General features: G+C 39.6%; 1 protein-coding gene across 1 annotated transcript in view; it reads left to right on the plus strand.

The window, feature by feature from the left end:
- The window catches only part of LOC126091397 (GATOR complex protein MIOS), a 234,303-nt gene that overhangs the window by 82,934 nt on the left and 125,433 nt on the right, over window positions 1–25,936 (plus strand). Inside the window, exons 9-10 of the mRNA XM_049907059.1 lie at window positions 5,693–5,815; window positions 7,577–7,797. Of these exons, the coding sequence (XP_049763016.1) occupies window positions 5,693–5,815; window positions 7,577–7,797 (344 nt within the window). The remainder of the gene's footprint in view (window positions 1–5,692; window positions 5,816–7,576; window positions 7,798–25,936) is intronic.

Consider the following 25,936-nt stretch of genomic DNA (forward strand, 5'->3'; position numbering starts at 1 on the left):
TCATCATACATCCTATGAGGTAAACAAAATGGTTGCGTTATCTTTGTCAACTTTCAGTACCACTACATCAGTGTCCTCTCATAGATTTTGTAGTACAGCCTTTTCTGCACTGGTTAAGTTACTACATTGACAAGGAGCTTTCAAAAGAGTGGTGGTGAAGAAGTAATACAATGCCTTCCTTTGGATGCTGTGGAAGAAGTAAGAAGGGAAACTTGCCATGCTTGTGATTCTGGGTGGTGAGTAAACATTCATGTAGATGACCCATGAATATGTTCGCATAGGATGGTGCCATGCAGGTGCCCACTGCTGTACCCCTGATTTCTTTGCAGGTGATGCTTTCAAGGGAGATGTAATTGTGGATGAGGATATAGTTGGTTGTAGGTTTGGAATCCATCAGACATTGGGAAAGGTAGTGTTCAATAGTAGCAAGGCCTTGGGCAATAGTGATGGTAGTGTAATGAGCAGGGCATTGTGTGATTAAGGAACAGGTACTTTGAAGGGTTGGCGGAGGAAATGGTTGGTGTCTTTTATATAGGAGGATAGATTGCGGGTAATAGGCTGAATGTGTTGGTCTACGAGAGCACAAATTCTCTCAGTGGGGGCACAATGGTGTGTCCTGGGCAGTTGGGTTTATGGGCTTTAGGAAGCATGTAGAAGGTAGGAATGCATGTAGTAGTAGGGGTCAGGAGAGAGCCAGAATCCAGGAAGAGGTTCTGGGAGAGGCCTAAGGATTTGAGGGGAGACTGGAGATACTGCTGATTTCAGGAATGGGGCCACTTTGGCAGGGTTTGTAGGTGGATGAATCTGATGGCTGGTGGAGTCCTTTTGCCAGGTAACACTTGTGGTAGAGCCTTTGTCAAAAGGTGGGATTATAAGGTCAGGATCAGTTTTTAGGTGGTGGATTGTGGATGTAATGTTAGCTTGCATGTTGAGGGATTTGGGGAATGATGTTAAGGTGAGGTTTGAGGTTAAGAAATTCTGGAAAGTTAACAGGGTTTGATTTGGGTGCAGTGGTGGTGGATTACATTTGGATGGAGGAGTAACCTGAGTAAGGCACAGTTCAACATTGGTCTGCGTTTGAGTATGATTCGTAGGATTGGTAGTGAAAAAGTGTTTCCATTGTAGAGAATGGGGGGAGGTGGGAAGGTTTTTAACAAGTCTAGCACGATAGTATTTGGGAGCGGGGCAAAAGGGTCAGGCCTTTGGAAAGAACTGATACCTTTGTGGCACTAAGGCTTTTGCAGGAAATATTTGTGACTATGTTTTGGGTCAGCTTAGGTTCTGGATTCTGTATGGTGCTGGGAGGGAGTTTATGTATGTGGAATAAATGTAGTAGGTCTGTGAGACAGGGTTTGTCAGCTATGAGGGGATGTGGGGGAGTATGTGATGGGATAGAGGAATATGGGATTGCACAGTAGAAGAATTTTAGGGATGCAGAGGAGGTATTGGAAGGATATTTGGGCCTTTTTTGTGTGGTTTTGCAGGACCATGTTGGTGAGGGTTATGGACTGGCAGAATCTGAACAGATGGAGGGCATTGTGGAAGGAAGGATTGCAGCTAGAAATAGGTAATTTGATGGTGTAGCATTTGGGGGAATTCTGTGAGCCAGACAGGAACAGTATGCGAAACTGTATTCTGGGTTCTGTATTGATGCAGACGAAAGCAGCAAGAAACCTTGGGGGAGAATCAAAATGCATAAAAATATGTAAGTAATGTAGAAATAATTGCAAAAAATTCGCAAAAATATGCCAAAATATGTGAGAAAAATCACAAAAAGGGCAAAATGGATGAAGTATAGGGAAACAAGATGAAACATGAGGGAGTAGGCTGATAGTGAAAGGTGAGAACAAACTGAAACCTACATGAAAACATAATGAGATCAAAGAGAAAGGTAAATAGAAAGACTATAATGTCAGCTGCAGTTCGGTGATCAGATATGTGTGAAGAAGGGGGACAGTGTATGTCAGTAGATTAAGTGAGGTTAGCATTTGTGAACTGGAATAAGATAGGAGGAGGAGTGGGGGTGGGGAGGGGTTGTTACAAGTTCATGTGGAACAGGAAGCTATGGAAAATAATATGTGAAAATACACAAGTGTGACCTAGGAAGAGTGATCAATTTGAAGATCTGCAGTTAAAGGTACTGGTGGTAGTAAAATAGGATATGAAATGCAGCAACAATAATCAGCATGCTCACATAGCCATGTGTTTCGTCTGTGGATGAGACGGTTGATACTGTGTGGCTTGTAAGTCAGAGCGTGTGGTGCGGTTTAGAAGGTGACATAAAAAACAGGAAAGAAGAGAAGGAAAAGGATGGAGTATATTAATGCATTAGAAAATAGTAGCAAAGGAAAACAGCACTGGGTTATGGGATGAAAGAAAAGCCATTGGGCAAAATAAAGCAATGGAAGATCCATGATGGAATAATGTCAGTTTTATGACCTCACCTCTACTTTCGTAAAAGCTAAAGTACAGGTTTCCAAAATGATCTTTACAACTTTGATTTTGTGCATTTCAGAAATGGCGATAGGTAGAAAGGTGCAGTTTGCAGCATAATGTTCAAAATGCCAAAAGTTTTGCTGGTGGGTTATTGACAAAAATATCCACCCTGCAGCAGATGGCACAACAGGTGGAACAGTCGAGAGACTACATCTGACGTCAGGTTCAGCAGAACTTCTGGACATGTTTTAGAAACACACCACTATCACATCTGACCATCAGACTGTGATACACAAGGTTCAAAGAATCTGGAAGTGTCATGAAGAGGCTGAGATCTGTGTGTCCAAGCATGAGTCATGCAAATCTGGAACAGATGTCTGGGCATCCAAACATGGGTAATGCAAATATGGAACGGATGTAACTAGCAATTATCCAGAGCCCAACCAAATCAATCTGTCAAGTGTCTCAACAGTTTTAGCTACTGCCAACCATGATGTTATATTGGTTGGGAAGAGATAATCTGGATTTTCCAGATGTGCAGTAATTATCATTAAGCAGCATCAAAAATTGTCTGCCCAGAAATGCATGCAGGCATAGATGCATGCATATTAAGAATGTTGTGATAATTCTGAAACATAGGATATATATTATGCATGTAAGAATGTTGTGATAGTTCTAAAACATAGGATATATATTAATGTCTTTTGGTTTTGGTGTGTGGCTTGGTAATTTACCTTTTCTCTCCAATATCAAAATAGATGGCAGAGGGATAGAAAAACAATTAAAATCACTCAAAAGAGGAATGGCCACTGGACCTGATGGGATACCAGTTCGATTTTACACAGAGTACGTGAAGGAACTTGCCCCCCTTCTTGCAGCGGTGTACCGTAGGTCTCTAGAAGAGCGTAGCATTCCAAAAGATTGGGAAAGGGCACAGATCATTCCCATTTTCAAGAAGGGACGTTGAACAGATGTGCAGAACTATAGACCTATATCTCTAATGTCGATCAGTTGTAGAATTTTGGAACATGTATTGTGTTCGAGTATAATGACTTTTCTGGAGACTAGAAATCTACTCTGTAGGAATCAGCACGGGTTTAGAAAAAGACGATCATTTGAAACCCAGCTCATGCTATTCGTCCACGAGACTCAGAGGGCCGTAGACACGGTTTCACAGGTAGATGCCGTGTTTCTTGACTTCCACAAGGTGTTTGATACAGTTCCCCACAGTCGTTTAATGAACAAGGGGATGCCAGACTGAGATTCATTGGAAGAATCCTAAGGAAATGCAGCCCTAAAACAAAGGAAGTAGGTTACAGCACACTTGTTCGCCCACTGCTTGAATACTGCTCATAGGTGTGGGATCCGTACCAGATAGGGTTGATAGAAGAGGTAGAGAAGATCCAATGGAGAGCAGCGCGCTTCATTACAGGATCTTTTAGTAATCGCGAAAGCATTACAGAGATGATAAATAAACTCCAGTGGAAGACTCTGCAAGAGAGATGATCAGTAGCTCGGTACGGGCTTTTGTTGAAGTTTCTAGAACACACCTTCACCTTCACCGAGGAGTCAAGCAGTATATTGCTCCCTCCTATGTGTATCTCGTGAAGAGACCATAAGGATAAAATCAGCGAGATTAGAGCCCACACAGAGGCATACCGAGAATCTTTCTTTCCACAAACAATACAAGACCGGAATGGAAGGGAGAACCGATAGAGGTACTCAGGGTACCCTCCGCCAAACACCGTCAGATGGCTTGCGGAGTATGGATGTAGATGTAGATGTAGAATGATGTAGAACAATACCGTTGTAGCTGAGGCAGTTATTCTCTCTTTGTGTTGACTTCCTCACCGAAGAGCTGAATTTTAAAATGCAGTCCTCATCTTTTCGGGAGAAGGAAATTAGGATGTAGCTCAGTAGTAGATTGAAAACTTGTGACTTTCACGTATTATAACTTAACACAATACTCAGACAACTCAATTGCATATGTCTTTCTTGCACCAGCTCAAAAGACCAAAAGATACAGAGATCGATAAGAAAAACAAATGAGTTACATAACAAAATTTACAAATTAACCTTCATTATTCATTTAGGGTCGATATAATCATACCTCCCTATGATATCTTTGCCATATAAATATTTGTGCTGTTGAGTGTGAATATTTATTTATATGTCCACGCCATTTAAAGAACCTACAGTGTGCAGGTTGCAAAAAGGAGTCTGAAACTTCATGCTTACAAGGTTCAGCTGCTGCATGACATGATGACACCCAAAGTGCAAAGCATATGTAATAGAGATTCTGAGTCACATTGATGATGACCCAGACTATCTGAAAAAGGTGATGGTCATGGATGAAGCATGATTTTGTGTGTTGGGATTACCTTCCCACGATGTGAGGATCTGGGGCTTTGAGAACCTGCATGAACTTTAGCAAATAAAATGTATGTAGTAGTCCAAAGGTAAACACAAGGTGTAGTCTGCGTCATGAGCATGTGGTGGAACCTTTTATTGTCTGGCTATGTTGGATCAGTTTGCATTTCCACAGGTCGAAGTATTGCAAAACTGCAACCTGACATCATACTGCAGCAGTATAGTGCCCCTCCTCACTAGGCCACGATCATGAAGAGTTTGAACAACATATTTCCTTGTCACTGGATTGATAAAGGAGAACCCATTTCATAGCCCCTAAGGTCTACAGACATAATACCATTAGAATTTTTTCTGTGGCCCTTGTGAAGGTCTTTCAGACCCTGGTGCGGGATCTTTAGGAACTGTGAGCTCGTATCAGAGCAGCAATTGCACTCGTTAATGAGGACATGCTAGACTGGACATGGTAGCAACAGATATATTGCTCAGATATTCTGTGTGTGCTACAGATGCCGCACACACTGAACTCTGTTAATTGGCAACTAAAAGTTTATGTTTGTGTGAACATTATGCCACAGACCACAATTTCTTTCAATCGCAATTTCTGTGAAATATGTGTCATCAAAGTTGTAAAGATACATTTTGAACACCCTGCGTATTTTTACAAATCACAACAATGGAATGTTTACACACAAGTGCATCCTTATACAGTGTAACAAGAAATTTTAATAGACATTTTTCATTCATATTTTATCTGCTTTTCATAACATATGGCTAAATAAATGTAGTTATCTAATTGCTTTTTAGTCTTCTTATATGTAGTTTCAGATAGTGAACAAATATTGTTTATCAGAGTTAAAAATATTGTAAGATTTTTTTTCTGCCTTAGGAACATTCTCAGGTTGGAACCTGTGCAAGTAAATATGATACCAGGGATGAAGTCAGAGATGGTCACAATGCCTTGGGCAGATCTTGGAAGTACAGGAGCACATGTTGCTGCTAAAATATATAAGTGAGTTGTGAAATATTCTTTATTGAACTTTTGTAAGTTTATAATTGTTAAGGTAAAAATGCTTTGCAATTCTGTTCACATTTCATCACATATGAGGGCAATGTAAAACAACAATAGTGTATCCTGTATTCAGAATATAAGGCTTTGACATTACATATCTTAGTGTAGTTCATCAAATGAGAAATTTCACATTTATGTCCTGGTCTTTTATCTCAGCTCTTATGTCCAGTCTCTCTTAAAGTCTGTTTCACAAAAAAGCATTGATGCTCTTTTCTGTTAGTATTTCTTTATTTTTTAATTGCAGTACACAAATTGTGATGAACATAAAATGATACAATGTGGAATTATTTAGAATGTCATTGTTGCATGAATATTTAAAAAAGTGAATATACTGGATTTTTAAATCTGTGTATTGGGCCTTTTAAATTATTAAGAAGTGAATATTACATTGAAGTATTATTTGAAAACGATACATGAATGATCAACAGTACAGAGAAGAAGGTATAGAAGCTTTTGAAATGTGATGTCACAGAAGAATGCTGGAAATGAGGTGGATGTATAGGATAAGTAATGAAGAGCTGCTGATTTGAATTGGAGAGAAAAGAGCTTTATGCTGTAATTTGGCTACATTAATGGATAATTCAGTAGTACACACTCTGAGGTATTGGAGATTAGTTAATTTAGTAATGGAGGGAAGTTCAGGGGGGAAATTTTGTAGAGCGAGACCAAGTAAGCAGATTCAGCGAGGGGTTGAGTTAGCTACAGATGCTGACTATTGCGTCACAACACTGAACTGTGTGTGTGCATGTTAAAAAATATATTAAGTGCTTGACATTCTGACAGAACACAGCATTTGTGTTCAGAAGTGCTTCAGATATCTTTTACCAATGCAGAACAGCTAATGGGCTGAAACAGTTACTTCACAATAGTAACAATTCTGACAGAACACAGCATTTGTGTTCAGAAGTACTTCAAATATCCTTTACCAACGCAGAACAGCTAATGGGCTGAAACAGTTACTTCACAATAGTTTGAATGTATATAAAATTTGAGTTGGGAATTCATAGTTTAAACTACAGTTAGTCTTACAGCTGATAAGAAAGTATTATGTGTGAATGCTTCTGTTCTGCTAATGTGATAGTGTGTGTTCTAAATAAATAACTTAAGGGATCAGAGTAAATTTTTAAAGTGGTGGTTTGCTGTTTGTTCTGTGGTATCATTTTAATCAAGGAAATGTATTATTGTTATCACACTGATGAAATTGTTTTTGATTTCTGCTTAATTAACAACAACAGCAACAACAACAACAACAATAATAATAATAATAATAATAATAATAATGATAATAATAATAATAATGATCTTTCATGTGAGCTACAGAAGTATTGAGAATAATATAATGAAAAGGTAGTTGCTACTCACCATATATCAGAGATACTGAGTCACAGAAAGGCACAACAAAAAGACTGTTGGAAAGCTAGCATTTGGACACTGAAACGTTTGTCAAGAATAGACAACAACAACAATAACAAAACTCTCTCTCTCTCTCTCTCTCTCTCTCTCTCTCTCTCTCTCTCTCTCTCTCTCTCTCAAACACAACACACTGTTCTCTTTCTGTGACTCAACATCTCTGCTATATGGTGAGTAGGAACTATCCTTTTCATTATATTGTTACATTCCATTCTGGATATTTCATTGTTTGAAAGAATTGGGAATGATATATAATGTATTTAAACCATGATTATCTTTTCTTTATTGCAGAAGTGAAGAGAGGGATAAAGCATTGCAGCTTTGTGGTTGGAAAATTGATTCCCAATCTTTGTCAGACTTTCTTGATGGCCTAGAGGTGGAAGGATCATACTCCCGTGCAGCTGCCATTGCCGTGTTCAACCTCAGGCTGAGACTTGCAGTTGAGATGTTGAATCGTGGCGCCTCTAGGAATAATGATTCCAAATATACAATTGTGGCCATGGCCCTGTCTGGTATGTCAAATATTTATTTGTTGTTGGATCATGCATAGTATTATTTAGAAAGTTGTTAACAAGAACCTGCTTTCATCAATTAAGACAGTAAACTACAGTAGTTGTGACCTTGTTGGATATGGAAAGTGTGTGGAAAATAAGGATCTTGGAATTTGTGAAATGCCTTTTAAATGCAACTTCGTTAGTGGAAACTACCACACTACCCTACTGCAGATTGTCAAATAGCTTAAAGACTGCCCTGTGGTAACAGAGCTGTACAACACTCTTAATTTTATCAAAAGGGTTTATGTCGTGCAGTTACTTAATGGATTTCAAGAGCAGTGAATTGAAGAATGAAATAGGAATCCCATGGTATAATTGATATATGTAAGTTTATAAAAAATGGTGATGGGGAAACTGCAAGAGATAGCAACATTTGTGATAACTTTCAATACATCTTTATTTTAGAATCCATTAAAGCAGGCTTTATGTGCTAGAAGATGTGGCCATACGTGTCATACCTGACTGAACAAAAAAACATATACAAAAAAAAAAAAATAGCGTCCTACCTTTTCAAAAAGATTTGCAACTGCAGTGAAGAAAACAGTGCCTAAGACATGCTCCACACAGATAGGAGCAAGTGATAGGAGTGTTAATACTTCCACTTGCCCCTTCACCTGTGCCTGCACTTGCGCTTCCACCTGCAATTGCACTTGTGGAAACACATCTCATACAATACAGATGGCCCTCTCCAAGCAGATAAGCCTGGAAGACCTAAGAAAAATATACACAAGCCATCAGACAGCAAAACTGGTTTTTCTTTTCTTTCTTTCTTTCTTTCTAACCACTTTGCTCCTCACACTGTAAACCCTCTGCCACATTTTCCCAAATAATCTAAAAGCAAGGTTAGCACAGAGACAGAACATTTTAAAGTACCTTACCCTCATGCCCTTGGGAGCAGACAAGTTAAGTCCACTCCAGTTTTATGAAACTCTTGTGTGGTACTGGCTGTATTATGGAGGCGCAAGTTGTTGAATTATGGAACATGTGTACTTCAACTCCAACAATGCTATGAACCATAAGGAGTTCACACTGATCGTAAGTGCTTTCAGGACCAGCCATTTGCACAACCTCTCTACTGAGACTGGGCAACCACCACATGCCTCCTGAGAGTTGCTCTTAGTGGCCAAGAATAACTCTCAAGTGGACACAGTACTGGAGTGACTTAAGAGATTTACTGTCCTAAGTTCTCTCAAGTGGACATGCCCCGTAGTCCATGTTTGGAGACAACTGCTGTGTTGGTCACCAAAGAAGATGGAATGATTTTTAGATTCAATGAGATACTGAAGGGCCTGCAGTCATATACATTTTTAACTCAGTGTTTTATAGAATTTTAATTGAATATCACAATTATGTAACAAACAATAGAAAATCTGGGTTTGAATAATGACAGTATTAGAAAAGAATAGGTGGTCTTTTTGTTGTGCCTTTCTGCGACTCAACATCTCCATGTGTGTGTGTGTGTGTTTCAGAAGCAGGCCTTCAGGCCAAAAGCTTACATATTTAAGGGTCTTTTTGTTGTGCCTGTCTGTGACTCAACATCTCCGCTTTATGGCGAGTAGCAATGTATCCTTTTCTAATATGGTCACAAATATATAACAGTATTGGCAGATTGGTGATAGCAGGAGAATTTTCTTTGTTTCTTTGCAAAAGCAGCATAAATATGTAACATAAATGATACATTTTGTTAGCTTTGAGAAAAATACACATTCAGGTTTTACTTTACATTGTGTCAGGTTGAGGGAGTAGGTCAGGCTGTTTCAAGTCTGCACCCATGGAGCACCCCAAGCACCTACAGCTCATCTGTTGGGCAGGTGTAAGATCAGCTGGAGTGTTGCAGCAGTTGAAAAAACAATAGTGTATCATAGAACTGATATTTGTGGAAAAAGCAGAATCGTCAGGAAAATAATGGCCTTGTTGGAATACTCTACATTTTATGTTTGCATGCGAGATTGTTAGGTTTCTAGGTTTGCCTTGAAACAAGAAAAACGTTCTATTAGCAGTGGTGGAGGGTAGATCAGATTATGTGTGGCAGCTGTCAGCATTCAGTATTGCTGTTTTGTGCTAGATTTAATGTTTAACATGCCATGAGTAAACTTTCATTGCTGAGGAAGCTGGCACAAGTGTCTCCCTCACTTCTTTTAGCTCAAGAAGAGGAATTAGTTATAAAAGAGTATTCAACATATTGAACACACAATAAATGCAGGACCATGGAATCTTAAGTAATATTTATGAAAGGAATGATCAAAACAAAAGATCAGTGTACGCGCAAAACCAGTGATAGGAATTATATTTGACAACAGTCTTTGAGACATAGATCTTTTGTGTTTTTTACACCAGTGGTGGTGATCATGTCGAAACATCACTAGATGCCACCCTTCTTCCTGAATCACATAGTAGGCAGCATAGGTCTGAGTAGCTGGGTTTATGATCATATTTCTAATGTTGGGTTTCCTGTGCATTGTCTTTCTATGATACCTAACATCATTAAGCAGTGTGTATTTATAGATTTTGTTCTGAGGATGGTAAAATTGCTGCAGAACTGCACAAAATGTTAATGTAAGCTTTTTGGGTTGACAACAGTTAAAGCCAAACATCAACTTACAATTTGTATAAGCATTTAAAATATCAATGTGTGCTGTTTTTGTTTTTGTTGTTGATGATGATGGTGATCATGATGATGATTACCAGTGATCATTTAGAATGTTCATCAGCTGCTACAGTGTGAGAAAATGTTGCAAAATTAATTCTTTTACATTTCTTGAGAGCAAAGTGAAAAATTTTCATCAAAGTATGGGATACTTAATTCTGTGGAAGAAGAAGGAAAAAAGAATTCTACATAGACCACTTATTGTTGCGCAGATGTGGATTCTCAGAGGTCTGCATAATACCTGCTACAGCTCTTGTAGCGTCTTCAGTGGACTCAAATTGTTTTCCAGCCACAAGTTTCTACAAATATGGGACTAAATGGAAGTGATAAAATGCCAAATCTGGGGCCTAGGGTTGGGTTCAAGTTACACAAAAAAAAAAGTAATCAGAATAATGAATGGTGTCAATCATAGACACTCTTGCAGGAACTTGTTTTTGAAAGATAGAGATCCTTACCACCCCTTCACAGTATGTTTTCTCCTTGTTGACCATTGTCTGTAAAAAAACTTTCCTCTATTCAAAGACAACAGTGAATATTATGACTACAACACAAGAACCAAAAATAATCTACACATTGAATTATACATTGGCCGCAACTTCTTGGTAGGTGGTTGTTACGGTGCCTGTGTGGTTATGATTTACTTTTTTCCTTATCAAGCCAATGTCAGCATGGCGTCTCTTGCTACATTTGTCCAAAGTATATCTAGCTGGTGAGGCAGGAGCAGTGGTAGCATTGCAAAACTTTTTCTGCCTTAATCAATCTAATAAGCTTTCATCATGCTTCGACATTCCAGATGATATATTGTTACGCCACTCCGGTCTCATGCTAGCCCATGCCTTCGACCTGATGGTGTTGATGCCAAAGCTCTCCATATTTTGTTTACAGGAGTCCTTGAACCTCAATATAGAACATCCTTCGGGTCTCTTGGCTGTAGAAATCTCTCCAAGCATCACCTCATGTGGTAATCTCTTGGGATACATATGGTAGACATGTCCCAGCTAGTGGACTTGTCTCTGCTTCAAGATAACTGAAATGCTGTTGCAGTTAGTTTTAGATAGTACTGCTCGTCGTTGGTCACTCATCCCTTCCATTTTATTCTGAGGATGGATCTCAGGCAACACATGTGGAAAGCATTAACGGGGGGTATACGATTGGGACAACCAAGAGATCTGAGAAAAACCTGGGAATTTGTTCATTCAGGAGAAAACCAGGAAAAACCCAGGAATTTTTTAGAATTCTGGGAATTTTTCATTGTTTTAGTTTTCAGTTAAATTTTTGTAATTTTGACTGTTAAGAATCAATACTCTAACAAAAGATATTACTGTATTCCACTACTGCAGAATAATACTGCAGCATTAAACATTAAAGAGAGAAAGAAAAATGAAAATAAAACTTAAGTTGCAAAGGAAGTGTGCCTTATACAACAACAAAACACAGCGCTCATTCAAGCGCCTCCCAATAGCAAAATGTGTCAAAGGCTTTAGGAAGACTATGCAATGCTTCGTCACAACAAATTTCCTCCAGTGAGCATGATGTCACAACTGTTTACATTAGATTTGTTTGAGCAATTGTGAGCGGGCTCATGCGCATGCACAGTTGAGTCGTGTAGGAGTAGTACCTTCTCCTACTTCTGGCTACAGAAGTGTGGCTGTTAGCTGTATAAGCAGTAGCAACAAGCAGCCAGATGCTACCTGAAAATTTTTACTGGCACGTCCAAGCTGCCAGATTCATGCATGCGCAACGGGCCCGGATCTAGGTGACTGGGGTATCTGCCCTGGGCGGCAATTTCTGTGGTGGGGGGGACATTGTTTCACAAAGCACCTAGAATCCAGCGCATGATGGTGTATCGATTATGAAACAAATCCCTGTTGGATTTTTGAACACACTCTAAGTTGACTTATGACTGAATCATAAGTTGATTTTTGAACACGTGCATAGTGTATGTGATGTCTCTGCCAGGGGAATCCCTGTCACATCTAGAAATAAACTTTCCTGCAGACAAGAGGGGATAGGGCCTACAAGAGCTGAGCGGAATAAAGCTAAACGGATGAATGCCAATCTCTGTTTATGTGTTTGACTGGGTTTGCGAATGATCAGCATTGTTATAATTACTAGCGAAATCCATAGATTCAGACTACCAGGGGGGAAATAAATGACTAACAGGAATAACAGATAAGAAAGATTATGTATTATATTTTTGGTGCTTTCAAGAAAATGAAATTTTGACAGAAAATGTTTGGCCAGGCCACTACAGTACAGTACAGTAAAGTATAGTTGTACAGTTGTTTGAGAAGTGTCACGCTCAAAGTAAATTTCCTTTTACGCAAGATGATCTATGTGCGAGAATGTACGATGAATTCCTTTGCTCACAGATGTTTGACTCTCATTTAAAAATCAACTCTTTGAGGATGTCGTTATTAATATTTTACTGGTACACTTGTGTAATCTTATAAAGTGTAACACGTGCGAAGAAGATCAACATTATATGTGAAAGCTTAGCTTCTCTTGCAACTTATTAATATTTGAGACTGATATTATATGTGAAAGCATTTCTTTTCTTGTAGTAACTCTATGTATATTAATTTAAACCATTAACTTTTCCTGTTTGCGTGTTTGCGCTATTTTGCTATTTTGCTATTGGCTGTCTACATCATGTGTCCTGTGCTCTGAATATCTGCTGTCATCGGCTGGTGAGATCACGACATGAGCTATGACTGGCTTACAAAAACACATCAATCTTGATTTCAATGCTTCAGAAAGTAAAATGTGGTGTTTGTTGGAATTCGAATTTATACTTTCGTAATACGAAAATATGCAGTGTACATGTTGCTGCACATCAAAGATCTTTCCAAAACGTGTTTTCCCCTCTGCGTTTCATTTTCTAAAGTGCAAGGAAATTCTATGCTTCTGTATAGAACCAAAACCATTCAAAGGATTGACAAGTTTTACAGTTCCAAGGAGAAGCATAGGGAGAAAGCGTATTTTTAACCGGGAAATCCAGGACAAATCCAGGAATTTTTTTTCCTTGTCCGCGTATACACCCTGATTAAGGTGACATTCTTGTTTGGCATAAGTAGTCCATATTTCCGATTCATAAAAAAGGATGCTGAGGACACAAGTTTGATATACAAGAATTTTGCTGATAAAAGAGAGCTTTTTGTTTTCCCAAACAAGTGTAGAGAGCTTGCCAAATTTTGTCACAGCTCTTCCAATGCGAGTATCAGTCTTCTTGTCAACAGACATGTTTGATTCTATAGTGGATCAAGATAGTAGAAGTTATGCACGACTTGCAGTGTAGTTCCATCTAATGTGATATTCAGCTGTGTATTAGCACTCTGAACCGTAATTATGGCCTTACTGCCATTTACGCTCAATGAGAGTAGGTGATATGCATGACTAAATCTGCTACTAGCTCTTGCAGCTCTTCTGCAGAGTTCACAACAATTGCATCATCATCAGCATATAGACGTTCATGCGCTGTTATCTCATAGCACTTTGACTTATTCTTCAGAGGACTGGCATTGAAAAGCCTTCTACATCCGACACTGCAATTCTCAAAAGCCGCTTGGAGCAGAGCTGAGGAGAAAATTCCAGGAAGTGTAGGCACCAAAACACAGCCTTGTCTTATGCCACAGTTCATATTAAAAGGTTTAGATGTATTACCATTGAAGATTGTGGAGTCATGCATGTTGACATGAGAAGATCTTATTAAGGGCAACAAAGTTTGTGGACACCCAATTTTTTCCAATATGCTGTAGAGTCCCTCCCTACTGACGGTGTCAAAGGGTTTGTTGAGATCGACAAAAGCCACATATAATGGCACTTTGTTTGTGGCACTTTTATTTTAGCTGCCACAAGGTGAATAGCATGTCACTTGTGGATCTGCCAGCTCGAAATCCGCACTGTTACTCAGGGTAGATTCGAGCAACCAAAGTTTCCAGTCTTTATAGGATTGTCCTCGCATACACTTTTCCAGCAATGCTCAAGGGAGATGTTCCTCTCTAGTTGTTACAACCATCTCTGTCACCTTTTCCCTTATAGGTTGCTACTATATTTGCATCATGCATGTCTTTGTGGTACTGTGACTTCTTTCCAGCACCGCTGTTGGATTTGGTACACTATCGGTGAAACTCAGTCAAGTTTGATGATTTCAGCCAGAAGTTATCACAGCCTTTATGCTGGCCTGGCTTTAGGCTTTTAACTGCGAGTTTTAATTCATTGAGAGTAGGAGGATCATCAAGCTCAGACATAACAGAGTAAGTGGTAAAGTACCCAAAGCTTCTGAAGAAATATTGACCTCTTCTCAGTATAGGTTAGCATTGTGCTGCACCCATGTGTCTAGCTGCTGGTTGTTATCATTGATTGGATCACTATTAACATCTTTTGTTGCAGCTTACTTCCTGCTTGTTGGTCCAATAGCCATTTTGATGCCTTGATACATGCTATGGTAACCTCCTTTGACTCGGCAGATCTGAATAGATTTGCAAAGGCTGGTCCAGTATCTGTTTGCACAATGGTGAGAAACTTGTTGCAGATCTGCTGTGCAGGCCTTGTAATCGGCTGTCACTCATTGGTATTTAGGATTATTCATAACCTGTACATGAGGATTATGTTTCTTGTCCATATATGGGTGCAACTCACTTTCACATTCAGCAGACCAGTTGCTTCGAGTCCTATCCTGCTTCCCAAATATTCTAATAGCAGTTTGCATAATATTTTCTTTACCAAGATGCCACATATTTTAGGCACTGTGTGCAGCTATCAGTTGCTCAGGATTCAGTTTCATCTCAATATGTTGTGTGAACTTTTTGTATAGCACATCATCTTGGATGGCTTTGGTATTGATCTTCACTCTTCGACAGATGCTTTCAACAGAGTGAATCTTCTTTGGTGTGAAATGTGATTTGGTCATAACTAAAGAGTGATTAGCATCTCAATCAGCACTGTGATATGTACAGGAGTTAAGGACATGATGTAGGTTACATCTTCTGTTTGTGATGAAATTGAGCTGATGCCAATGGCCTGAACGTGGTCGTTTCCATGTTACTTTGTGCATGGCTCTGTTCCAGAAGTAAGTGTTAATGGTGCAGAGAGAAAGAGAGATGCAAAGTTCGACCAGTCGCTGATCATTCTTGTTCATATTTTCAGTGCCATGTGGGTCAATGCAGTTAGGCCAGTTGTTCCATGTATTCCCCATTCTGGCATTTAAGTAACACGAGTTTATCTGATCCATGAATATTCTCCAAGCATTTCGGCAGATCTTCATAAAACTTGTCTTTGACTTCAGGTGGCACTTTTATTGTGAGAGCATATGCTGAGATTAATGTGACAGGGTCTGATGTTGTTCTTAATCTCATAGTTGAATCGAGAAGTCTAAATCTGGTGCAGAAAGGAGTTTATTACTCTAGCATCAAGCTGTTTAATGCACTCTCACCACATATCAAATGTCTGCATAAACAATTACCAAAATTCAAATAAAACCTGAAAGAGTACCTAATTTATACAGCCAATGAATTTATGATAGAAAATGAATATCACCACTAAATTTACAATTGCTTTATAAATGATTTTAATTTCACTATCATATAAGAATTTGCTTTCCTTATTAATGTATGTTATTATTGTATTATTTAACTTACTTTTGCTTCCGGTGTATGTTACAGATCCTTGCTCAATACTCTGATAACTGGATATATGTTCCTTATTTGTCACCTTTTTACATTGCATCTTTTATATATTTATGTAAGTTATATCTGAAATACGTACAATTTGACACACTCCATATCCTTGCAATTTACTTGGCACCTGGATCTGTGGAACACAAAATAAATAAATAAATAACTAAATAAACTCTAAATTGGGGAGTGGGATGGGCACTTGAGCAACCACTATGGCTTTCTCAGAATTTCCTGAGAGAACTAAGCAACTATATATGCTGAAGGAACAATGTCTGTGTGTGATACTTTATGCATACTAAAGGATAGACACAACACTAGGTTCCGAAATAGTTTGCCAGTGATATATAATGGGAAACGTCTTAGGAGCACCATTTCATTTCATGTAAAAATATCCCACTTGAGAATATCACCATCATCTGCCTAAACAATGCTCTGTTGTAAGCAGACTGAATCACGTCTTGAGGTTTTCTTTGTAAATGTATCCTGCCATCAATTTTTATCCTGTGTGTACTGCAATTCAGGTGACTTTTTCATGCTTTGAATGTCCAGTATTAGTTTTCCTGCACTCTGCTAACCTCTGTGTTCTCTACTGTCTGTTAAATGGACAAACAAATGTGGGATGGTGGCTCATAGACTATCTTAGACATAGAACCTGGCCGCCAGCAGGCAGCTGCAGAGACTAAGTCCGAGTTGCCCACTTAAGGTGGCAATAAAACTGGCTGCCCCTCAGAATTATAAGTCTAGCAATCTGTATGATCTGGCAACACCATAGAATGTGGAAGCATTACACAATGCAGACATAAAGTAGCAAGTTTGAGACCACTCATTCATTTATATTTTTTACCGCATTTCAGTTGTTTGATAAACTTATCAATCTGATGGAACCTTAAATATAATTTGCTGCACTTTCTAATGCACCAGTAATAGTAAAACCGTACATGAAAGAGCCCATGGCTGCGTCGAGATGAGAGTATCCTTGCCAGCTACCAGGCAGTTGGATGCTCGCTGCCCTTAGGATTGCCATAATCCAAGGACGAAAATCAAGGACAAAATTCGGGAATTATAAAGATGTGGTTGAAACACAGACCGATATGTTGTGCAAATGACGATTGGTTTGCATTTCAGTAGAATCTTCATCATTACTTTACAGTGGTGATTATGAAGATGTGGTTGAAACCTGGAATCACACAATGTTCTTTCACCTTTCTGCACGTCAGCCAAATCTTAATAATTACCATAATTCAAACAGTAATTCTGTCAACAAAGAAGTTGTAATTAACAAGGAAAATTAATCCAAGCATTAATGGTGTCTATAAAGGAGTGGTCAATGATGAAGAAAATTAATTGCAATTGACATTAAATAACTTTTAAATTAAAGCACTGAACACAAATTATTAACATGTACACAATCATGCTGCTACAATTGATATATATCTTTCACTTTATTTCTCTGAGCCCTGGACAGAAGAAAGAAACTCGCTCCGATTCTGAATCAGTCTATGAAAATTGTTTTTCATGTTATATTGGATTGGGAGCATTGCATTGACTATGTTAAAGCTAGCCTGTTTCTTTCTTCTGTCCATTGTGCGTTCACTAAGGAAAACACACTCTCCACATTGGCATTATGCCCTGGAATGGAGAAATAGTACTGCACAATAGCAAGCAGTTCTGAATACTGCTCTTTAGAAACAGAATCCTCAAAAAATTTAACCCACTTTTCATGAGGCATCATCTCCAAATTCTGGTTATCTTCCTGTGTAAGAAAAAATTTCAGTTTCACTATCTGGTCAAATAGCAAACTCTCATCCACTTTGCAAGTTGTGTTTTCTTGCATCCGCTTCAGTGTACATTCAACATTTTCCCAATCAGGTAAAGCCTTCAACAGTATCCAGTCAAAATGTTCAAGTTCGGGTAAAGGCTTGCTCCATTTCGTCAGATAATCTGTAACTGTCTTATAAAATGCCATGACATCCTCTTGAAATTTTGACTGCTGGTACTGGGAGAGATCTGACATTAACTCTTTTACTTTCATAGTCATGAATTTACATTTGTTTCTTTCCTCTAAAACATGCATGAAGTTTTTAAGTTCCAACCTAACCTCATTCACAGAGATGTCCTCTTTCTCAATGTTGGTGATAGCCTCTTGAAATGGACTCATCTGAGCAAGCAGAAAGTGTAAATACATCTCTCCACAAGCATAAGAAAAAAAAGACTTGAGAAGGCTTGGACACTTATCGAGAGACAGGAAGTATGATTTAAGAGCTTGAAACATGTATATGAATCTTTCAACTGTAGGAAATAAGCTCATCCACCTAGTTTTCACATGCCTAAGTAAATCTTTGTGAATCATATGGAGGAAATCACGAAGTCCCTTAACGCTGCTACCCGAACAGTATAAATTGAAAATTGGTTATAGACCTAAATAATTATACTTTGCACATCATGTGAAAGTATTTTGGTTCCACTTTGAATAGCATTATGCAGTACATGAACTGGGCAACCTACCCCTACTGTGGACCTGTTTAGTTTGTTTTCAAGTTTCTTGAATACATTGTTTTCCCCTTTTCTTTCAACGCCTCCAAAGTTATTGTTTGTATTATCCCCCAAAAGCACAAACTTTGTCACTAAGTTTGAATTCTAAAATTATTTTATACACACACTCGGACACTGTACTGGAGGTTTCATTGTCACACTCATTCAAATGCAATAAATTACTTTGGACACCTTGTGTAATGTCAAACTATTGGACCAGAACAGGAAACATTTTTACATGCTTGCGATTACTGGCATCTGTACTGATCCCAACATACACTCCTGGAAATGGAAAAAAGAACACATTGACACCGGTGTGTCAGACCCATCATACTTGCTCCGGACACTGCGAGAGGGCTGTACAAGCAATGATCACATGCACGGCACAGCGGACACACCAGGAACCGCGGTGTTGTGTTTGTTTGTGTGTCTATCGACGTGCCAGCGCTTTATATATATATATTGTTTGTTTGTGTGTCTATCGACGTGCCAGCGCTTTTTATATATATATATATATATATATATATATATATATATATATATATATATATAAAATAGAGGGAAACATTCCACGTGGAAAAAATATATCTAAAAAGAAAGATGATGAGACCTACCAAACAAAAGTGCTGGCATGTCGATAGACACACAAACAAACACACAAAATTCTAGCTTTCGCAACCAATGGTTGCCTCGTCAGGAAAGAGGGAAGGAGAGGGAAAGACGAAAGGATTTGGGTTTTAAGGGAGAGGGTAAGGAGTCATTCCAATCCCGGGATCGGAAAGACTTACCTTAGGGGAAAAAAAGGACAGGTATACACTCGCACACACACACATATCCATCCGCATATACACAGACACAGCAATGTCTGCTTGTGTCTGTGTATATGCGGATGGATATGTGTGTGTGTGCGAGTGTATACCTGTCCTTTTTTCCCCCTAAGGTAAGTCTTTCCGCTCCCGGGATTGGAATGACTCCTTACCCTCTCCCTTATCTGCCACCACAAAACCACTCCTTTTAATACATTTACATGCAGTTTTTTCGACATTTTCCCGAATTTCTCCACCCTTTAACGTGTTTTGGCGGCAACACAACCACCTAACCTTTGTGCACATCGTTGTCTACCAACCCAAGTTCACCACAGGATCAACAGAGCCCAACTTTAACCAACACTTTTTCACCTTTTTTCACACCAGATCTCCAGTTGCTTTCTAGTTCACCTTTATCTCTCCCCATATATTTTCATTTTCATTTTTATTTCAACCTTAAGGTAAGTCTTTCTGCTCCTGGGATTGGAATGACTGCTTACCCTCTCCCTTAAAACCCACATCCTTTCATCTTTCCCTCTCCTTCCCTCTTTCCTGAAGAAGCAACCATTGGTTGCGAAAGCTTGAATTTTGTGTGTATGTTTGTGTGTCTATCAACCTGCCAGCGCTTTCGTTTGGTAAGTCACATCATCTTAGTTTTTATAAAAAACAGTGCTCATACAAGCGTCTGCCAACAGCACAATGTGTCAAGGCTTTAAGAACACTATGCAATGCTTCGTAACAACAAATTGCCTCCGATGTGCTTGACCTCACAACTGTTTACATTAGATTCGTTTCAACAGTTAAGACCGGGATCATGTGCATGTGCAGTTGAGTAGTATCTCCTCCTGCTTCTGGCTTCAGAATTGTGGCTGTTGCCTGTGAAAGCAGTTGCAGCAAGCAGCAAGATGCTACTGGGAAAAATGTTTTGCAAAGCACCTAGCATCCATCGCACATTGGTCTGTCGATTATTCATATGACTCGATTTTTGAACACATTCTAAGTTGATTTCTTAATTAATCATAAGTTGATTTGTGAATGCGTACATAGTGGGGGGAGGGGGGGGGGGCACTATCTAGTATTGCCACAGTTCAGAAATATCATAGATCTGGGGCTGATGCGCAAAGCAGTCTGACTTATAGTAGGGAAGTGGATAGTCTCCACATGACCCGTGTTTACATTTAGTGGTTTTGCTGTTCCCTCTTTGTTTACGGCTCTCACGTCAAATGAAAACAAAACGGTTTTCTGTGGCCAGGAGCTATCAAATGAATTAAAATACATTCACATAATTACGGAAGGCTAAAATATGTTATTAGTTTCAGGTTTTATTTTATTTCCATATTTCTGACAGTCAAGCATTAATTCCTTTGCAGAACAGTGAAGTAATTTTTGTCGATTTGAAAGAAATTTTCTTTTATTAACCTTTTCCGCTGAGGCAGTCAATATATTTGAAACGAAGTGTTTAATTCCACGCTATTGGCTAGTTTCAACTGTTCGCTGCATTTCAAGTGCACGTTTTCATCTCCTAGCATGGATATATATGCCATAATAAAGAACCAAACATAATACAGTACTGGTACTCCAAGAAAATTTATGTCCCGAAAACCTCACTGGAAAGCTTAATATCAGTTCGAGGCCTACTGCACTTGGAATCTTGACATACGAATGTGCGCTTTAAATATGCCCTTTAAATGTGCACATTTCAGTATGGGTCACGAAATTCCGATGCTCTTGGTATATCCTCTGATGTCTTGTCTCTTTTATGACATAATGTAAGATCTTTTAATGTTGAACACGTACGAACATACGGGCCTCCTACGTCATCGTAGCTGCGCAAGCGCGGTGGCACCTGTTACCTAGCGCACTCTGGCAACTGCTGCAACGATCCTATTTCTAACAGGCCGTGGGAAAATATCGTGGATGATGGTTTGAAGAGCGTTACTCTCAAAGTAAAATTCCTTTTACGCAAGTTGAACTATGAACGAGAATGTACGATGAATTTTGTAAATCAGAGAGCATTTGACTCTTATTTATAAATCAACTCTTTGATGACTAGCCATTTACATGAATTTCAAGCCCAGAAGATCAGACATTTATGACGTTATTGAAATTTCACTGGCGCATTTGTGTGATATATCTTAAAGTGTAATACTCTCATAAAAGACCAACATTATATGTGAAAGCTTAGCTCCTCTTGCAGCGTATTAACCTTAGAAACCAATATGATATGTGAAAGCTTTGCTTTTCTTGTAGCAACTCTATGTAAATTAATTTAAACCATTAACATTTCCTGTTCATGTGTTCGCACTACTTAACAGTGATGTTGCTATTGGCTGACTACATCACGTGTGCTAAGCTCTGAATATCCGCTGTCATCAGCTGGTGAGATCACGTGGCGTGAGCTATGACTGGCTTATAAAAGCACATCACAATCTTGATTTCAATGCTTCGGAAAGTAAAATGCGATGTTTGGTGGAATTCGAATTTATACTTTCGTAATACGAAAATGTGCAGCGTACATGTTGCTGTACACCAAAGATCTTCCCAAAGCGTGTCTCTTTCCCTGAGTTTCGTTTTCTAAAACACCGGGAAATTCTACACCCGTGTATAAGACCATAACCATTCAAATGTATGATAAGTTATACAGTTCCAAGAGAAAATATACTGTCAGTTAACGGGGTAAAAGTGTGTTTTCACCCGGGAGAAAGTGTATTTTTAACCGGGAAATCAGGGAGAAATCTGGGAATTTTTTTTCCTTGTCCGCCTATACACCCTGGAACATTATCATTGTGTACAACAGGCTGGTTTTGCATGCCTTACCTTGTGCTTGACATTGTCAGACAGTTTTAGATAATGTTAGAGAATATCTTGTTGTTCATTAATTTCTCTAATTGAAAGATGCTATTAAAATATTCACTGTGCTAATACAAATGGATTACAACTGACCATGTTAATTTTACGGCAAAAGTTTACGTGAGCATTCCTAAATTGGCATGAATAAGTACGATGTTACACACTTTGGATGTCTAAATGGTCCATGTTTATGTGCTATCCTATGCCATATAGTACGGAAATTTTGTGTTTGAAGTATACACATGAAAGCAGGTTAAGAAGCTACTCAGTGCCAAATTCTGTAAATAAAATTGTGTATTCACAGAAACCTTAGATTATGTCAACAGAAGCAGAAAAAGGCATTGTAGAATGTGCAATATCACTGGAAGTGGTGAGATGACTTACGATAGACAAGTTTTCTTAAGCTTTCCATATTGATTTTTGATCTGGCTGCTTGTAGCTGTGTCAATAATTAAGGTAAAAAATCTGGTCTCCATTGGGACTTGAACTGAGACCCAAAGTAGCCTTCACTTACAACACGAGACCCATACCTCAGAGCTATTGAAGAGCTTGTGGCATTCATCTTTCCCTTCTTGCCATTGTGGTGGCCAGGACTGATAAATTGCAGTGTAAAAAATGAGAGAAGTTGCAATTTCTGCATGGAATGACCCCCTTGGACTGAAAACCATAAAGTAGTAAACTGGTGTCACCCATTAGTGAAAATCATGCAGATTATTCAGTGGGAATGACAATAAAATATTTATTGAATTTAGCAAGATACTTCTCTACTATCCAGGAAGTAACTCTATGGTGACACAGTTGCCAAGCGGTGTGTTGTTGCCAAGTTTCCATTATAATGCCAGAAGTAAGAATTTGTTTCATCAGCCAGTGTCTTCCTTGGGTGGGTGTAGAAGTGACTACAGCTTGCGTCTGAAACACGCGGCTGCCTAAGGCCAGAATACCAAAAGTACATGTCACTGAATTTTATTCCTATTTTTGTAACCACGTTTAGATTATAGTGTGTAGTTACTAGTAATAGTCAGATTCACTGACTAAACATCATAACTCAGTAGCTGACTCAGTTAGTTTTATTTTTCTGTCTTAAACTACTGAAAATTGAAAAGCTAATTCACCATATGCAGTTCACATTCTTGGAGTGTCTTTGGTGGTTATAATGTATATGTTATGAGTAGGCAACACATCTTTTGATAAATTGATCATTACACACTTACAAGAATGTTGTCATTGGTACTATCCCCAAAACAGCGGAAAGTAAGTGAAAAGGCAGCAACACAGTACTGATCGCAAAACAGAGCATCCACAGAGATAATTCATAAGCTATGAATGACATACCCATCCAAATCAAGAGTGACAGAAAAAGTGAACTCAAAAAAACTGTGGAAAAAATAACAAAGCAAATGTGTGCAGTGCAAGTCCTATTTCAGCTATTGCTAACATGGAAGGAGAACCAGATGTGATTAGAAAGCAGAATAAATAAAACATGATGCTGACAGGAATCTCTAGAATAAGTCATTCACCAGTAAAACTGTCATTGTCTATAAATACTGAAAGAACAACAAATATCATATACTCATAGTGATTACAATATATCCACTGCTGATGCTTTTTCAGTAAAAGTGAAGAGCATCATGTTGAAGCACTTTTCAGCTTAGAGTACACCTAAGACAGAGATAACCCAAAATCACAATAAGTTCATCAGCCTTAGCTGGGTGCTTATTTTTTATGCAGCTCTTCACAGTGAGCACAGAGTGTTACTAATTTAGTTCCTGATTATTTCATATGGGTAATGCCTCTAGATTACTACAGTGTTCATGTGAGATTTATCAAGGTGCAAGTTGACAGCACAGATGGGCAGACAGCTCTAATATTAGCAGAGGCTATCCATATGCTTGTCGGATTCAGCTAAACTGGTGGCTGTCCGACCTTTGCTTAGCGTGATTCAGAAGAATGAAGACCTTCAGTTGAGCAACAATAACTTTATTGCGAGCGCGTATCTGACGACGCCCGGCATGCATGGACCGATCGGAGCTATAAAATTTGCTTCCGGCCTATACAGAGGATCCTTAATCCTCGGAAACTTCCATAGCTAGGAGAGAAAACAGTACTCGTCCACACAAGTCAGGAGGCATGGAACTACTCACTAACTCAAAAAACAAGGAATAATAATAATAATAATAATAATAATAAACAGAACGTATATAAAAGCTAGAAAACACAGCGCCTCTAGAGGCTGGGCGCGGAACTACACAAACGTCGCGTAAAGTAATTACGACCGCACACCACTGCACTGACACACGCGCACAGCACACACACACACACACACCGGCGAGCTTGAATTAGCGCGCGGCAGCGGTGCTACATCAACCCCCCGGGCGGAAGCGGAGCGTCGGCGTCGAGATACTGTGCCGGAAAGTGCACCCGACGTCCAGAACAGGTCGTCCTCGTCGGAGGAGAAGGAACAACGTCAGGAGGCGGATGTTGTGCTGCGTTGGGTGGCGGATGCTGAGGAGCCGGCGCCGGAGATGTGGCGTCAGTGTCTGGAACAGCGGTAGGTGGATGCCTACGACGAGGTGCCGCTAGTGGGGTGTCAGGAAAAACATACGCAGGTTTAACCCGATTCAACGCAACAGTTGTGGTTTTGCCGTTCACTAGGATATCCATGGTGTGGGCACTGCGCCGTAGCACTTCATATGGACCAGAATAAGGAGCTTTTAGAGGCGGTTTAATGCCCTCAGTGCGGAGCATGACGTGAGGACATTGTTCCAGGTCCAGGTGCATGAAAGTGGGCGGCTTGCCATGACGTGTGGCTTTCGGAGGGTGAATCTTTGATACATGGTCCCTCAATCATCGCAAGAAATCCGGCTGGGCAGCAGCAACTGTCTCTGTGGCATCGGCGTCTACAAAGTCCCCAGGAAGGCGCAGTGTTTCTCCATAAACCAGTTCTGCTGCTGACGACCCCAGGTCTGGTTTGAAAGTAGTCCGTAAGCCTAACAAGACCACTGGTAGTGCAGTTGTCCAGGTTTCTTCGTGGCACATCAGCACGGCCTTCAAACAACGGTGCCAGCGTTCGATCATTCCATTGCTTGCTGGGTGATAACTTGTGGTCTTATGGTGGGTGTAACCACAAAACTTGGCCAGCTGTGAGAACAGGTCTGATTCAAATTGCCGTGCGCGGTCAGTGGTAATATGTAGTGGGCATCCAAATCTTGCCAACCAAGTCATTGCAAAAGTGGAAGCTAATGTGTCTGCTGTGATATTATCCACCGGCACTGCCTCCGGCCAACGTGTAAAATGGTCGATCATTGTAAACAGATATCTTTGCCCGTTCGAAGGTGGAAGTGGTCCGACTACATCTAAATGAACGTGGGCAAAGCGGGCGGTGGTATCCGGAAAATCGCCAATCGGTGCGTGTACATGGCGATTAATCTTGCAGCGTTGGCACTGAAGACAAGATCGGACCCACTCGCGGCAGTCTTTTTGCATGCCTGGCCACACGAAACGTTGCGATACTAGGCGGAATGTCGGGCGTACCCCGGGATGGCACAATCCATGTAGTATATCAAAGGCTTGTCTTCTAAAAGCCG

The sequence above is a fragment of the Schistocerca cancellata genome, chromosome 1 (assembly GCF_023864275.1).
Source record: "Schistocerca cancellata isolate TAMUIC-IGC-003103 chromosome 1, iqSchCanc2.1, whole genome shotgun sequence".
Lineage (NCBI taxonomy): Eukaryota > Metazoa > Arthropoda > Insecta > Orthoptera > Acrididae > Schistocerca > Schistocerca cancellata.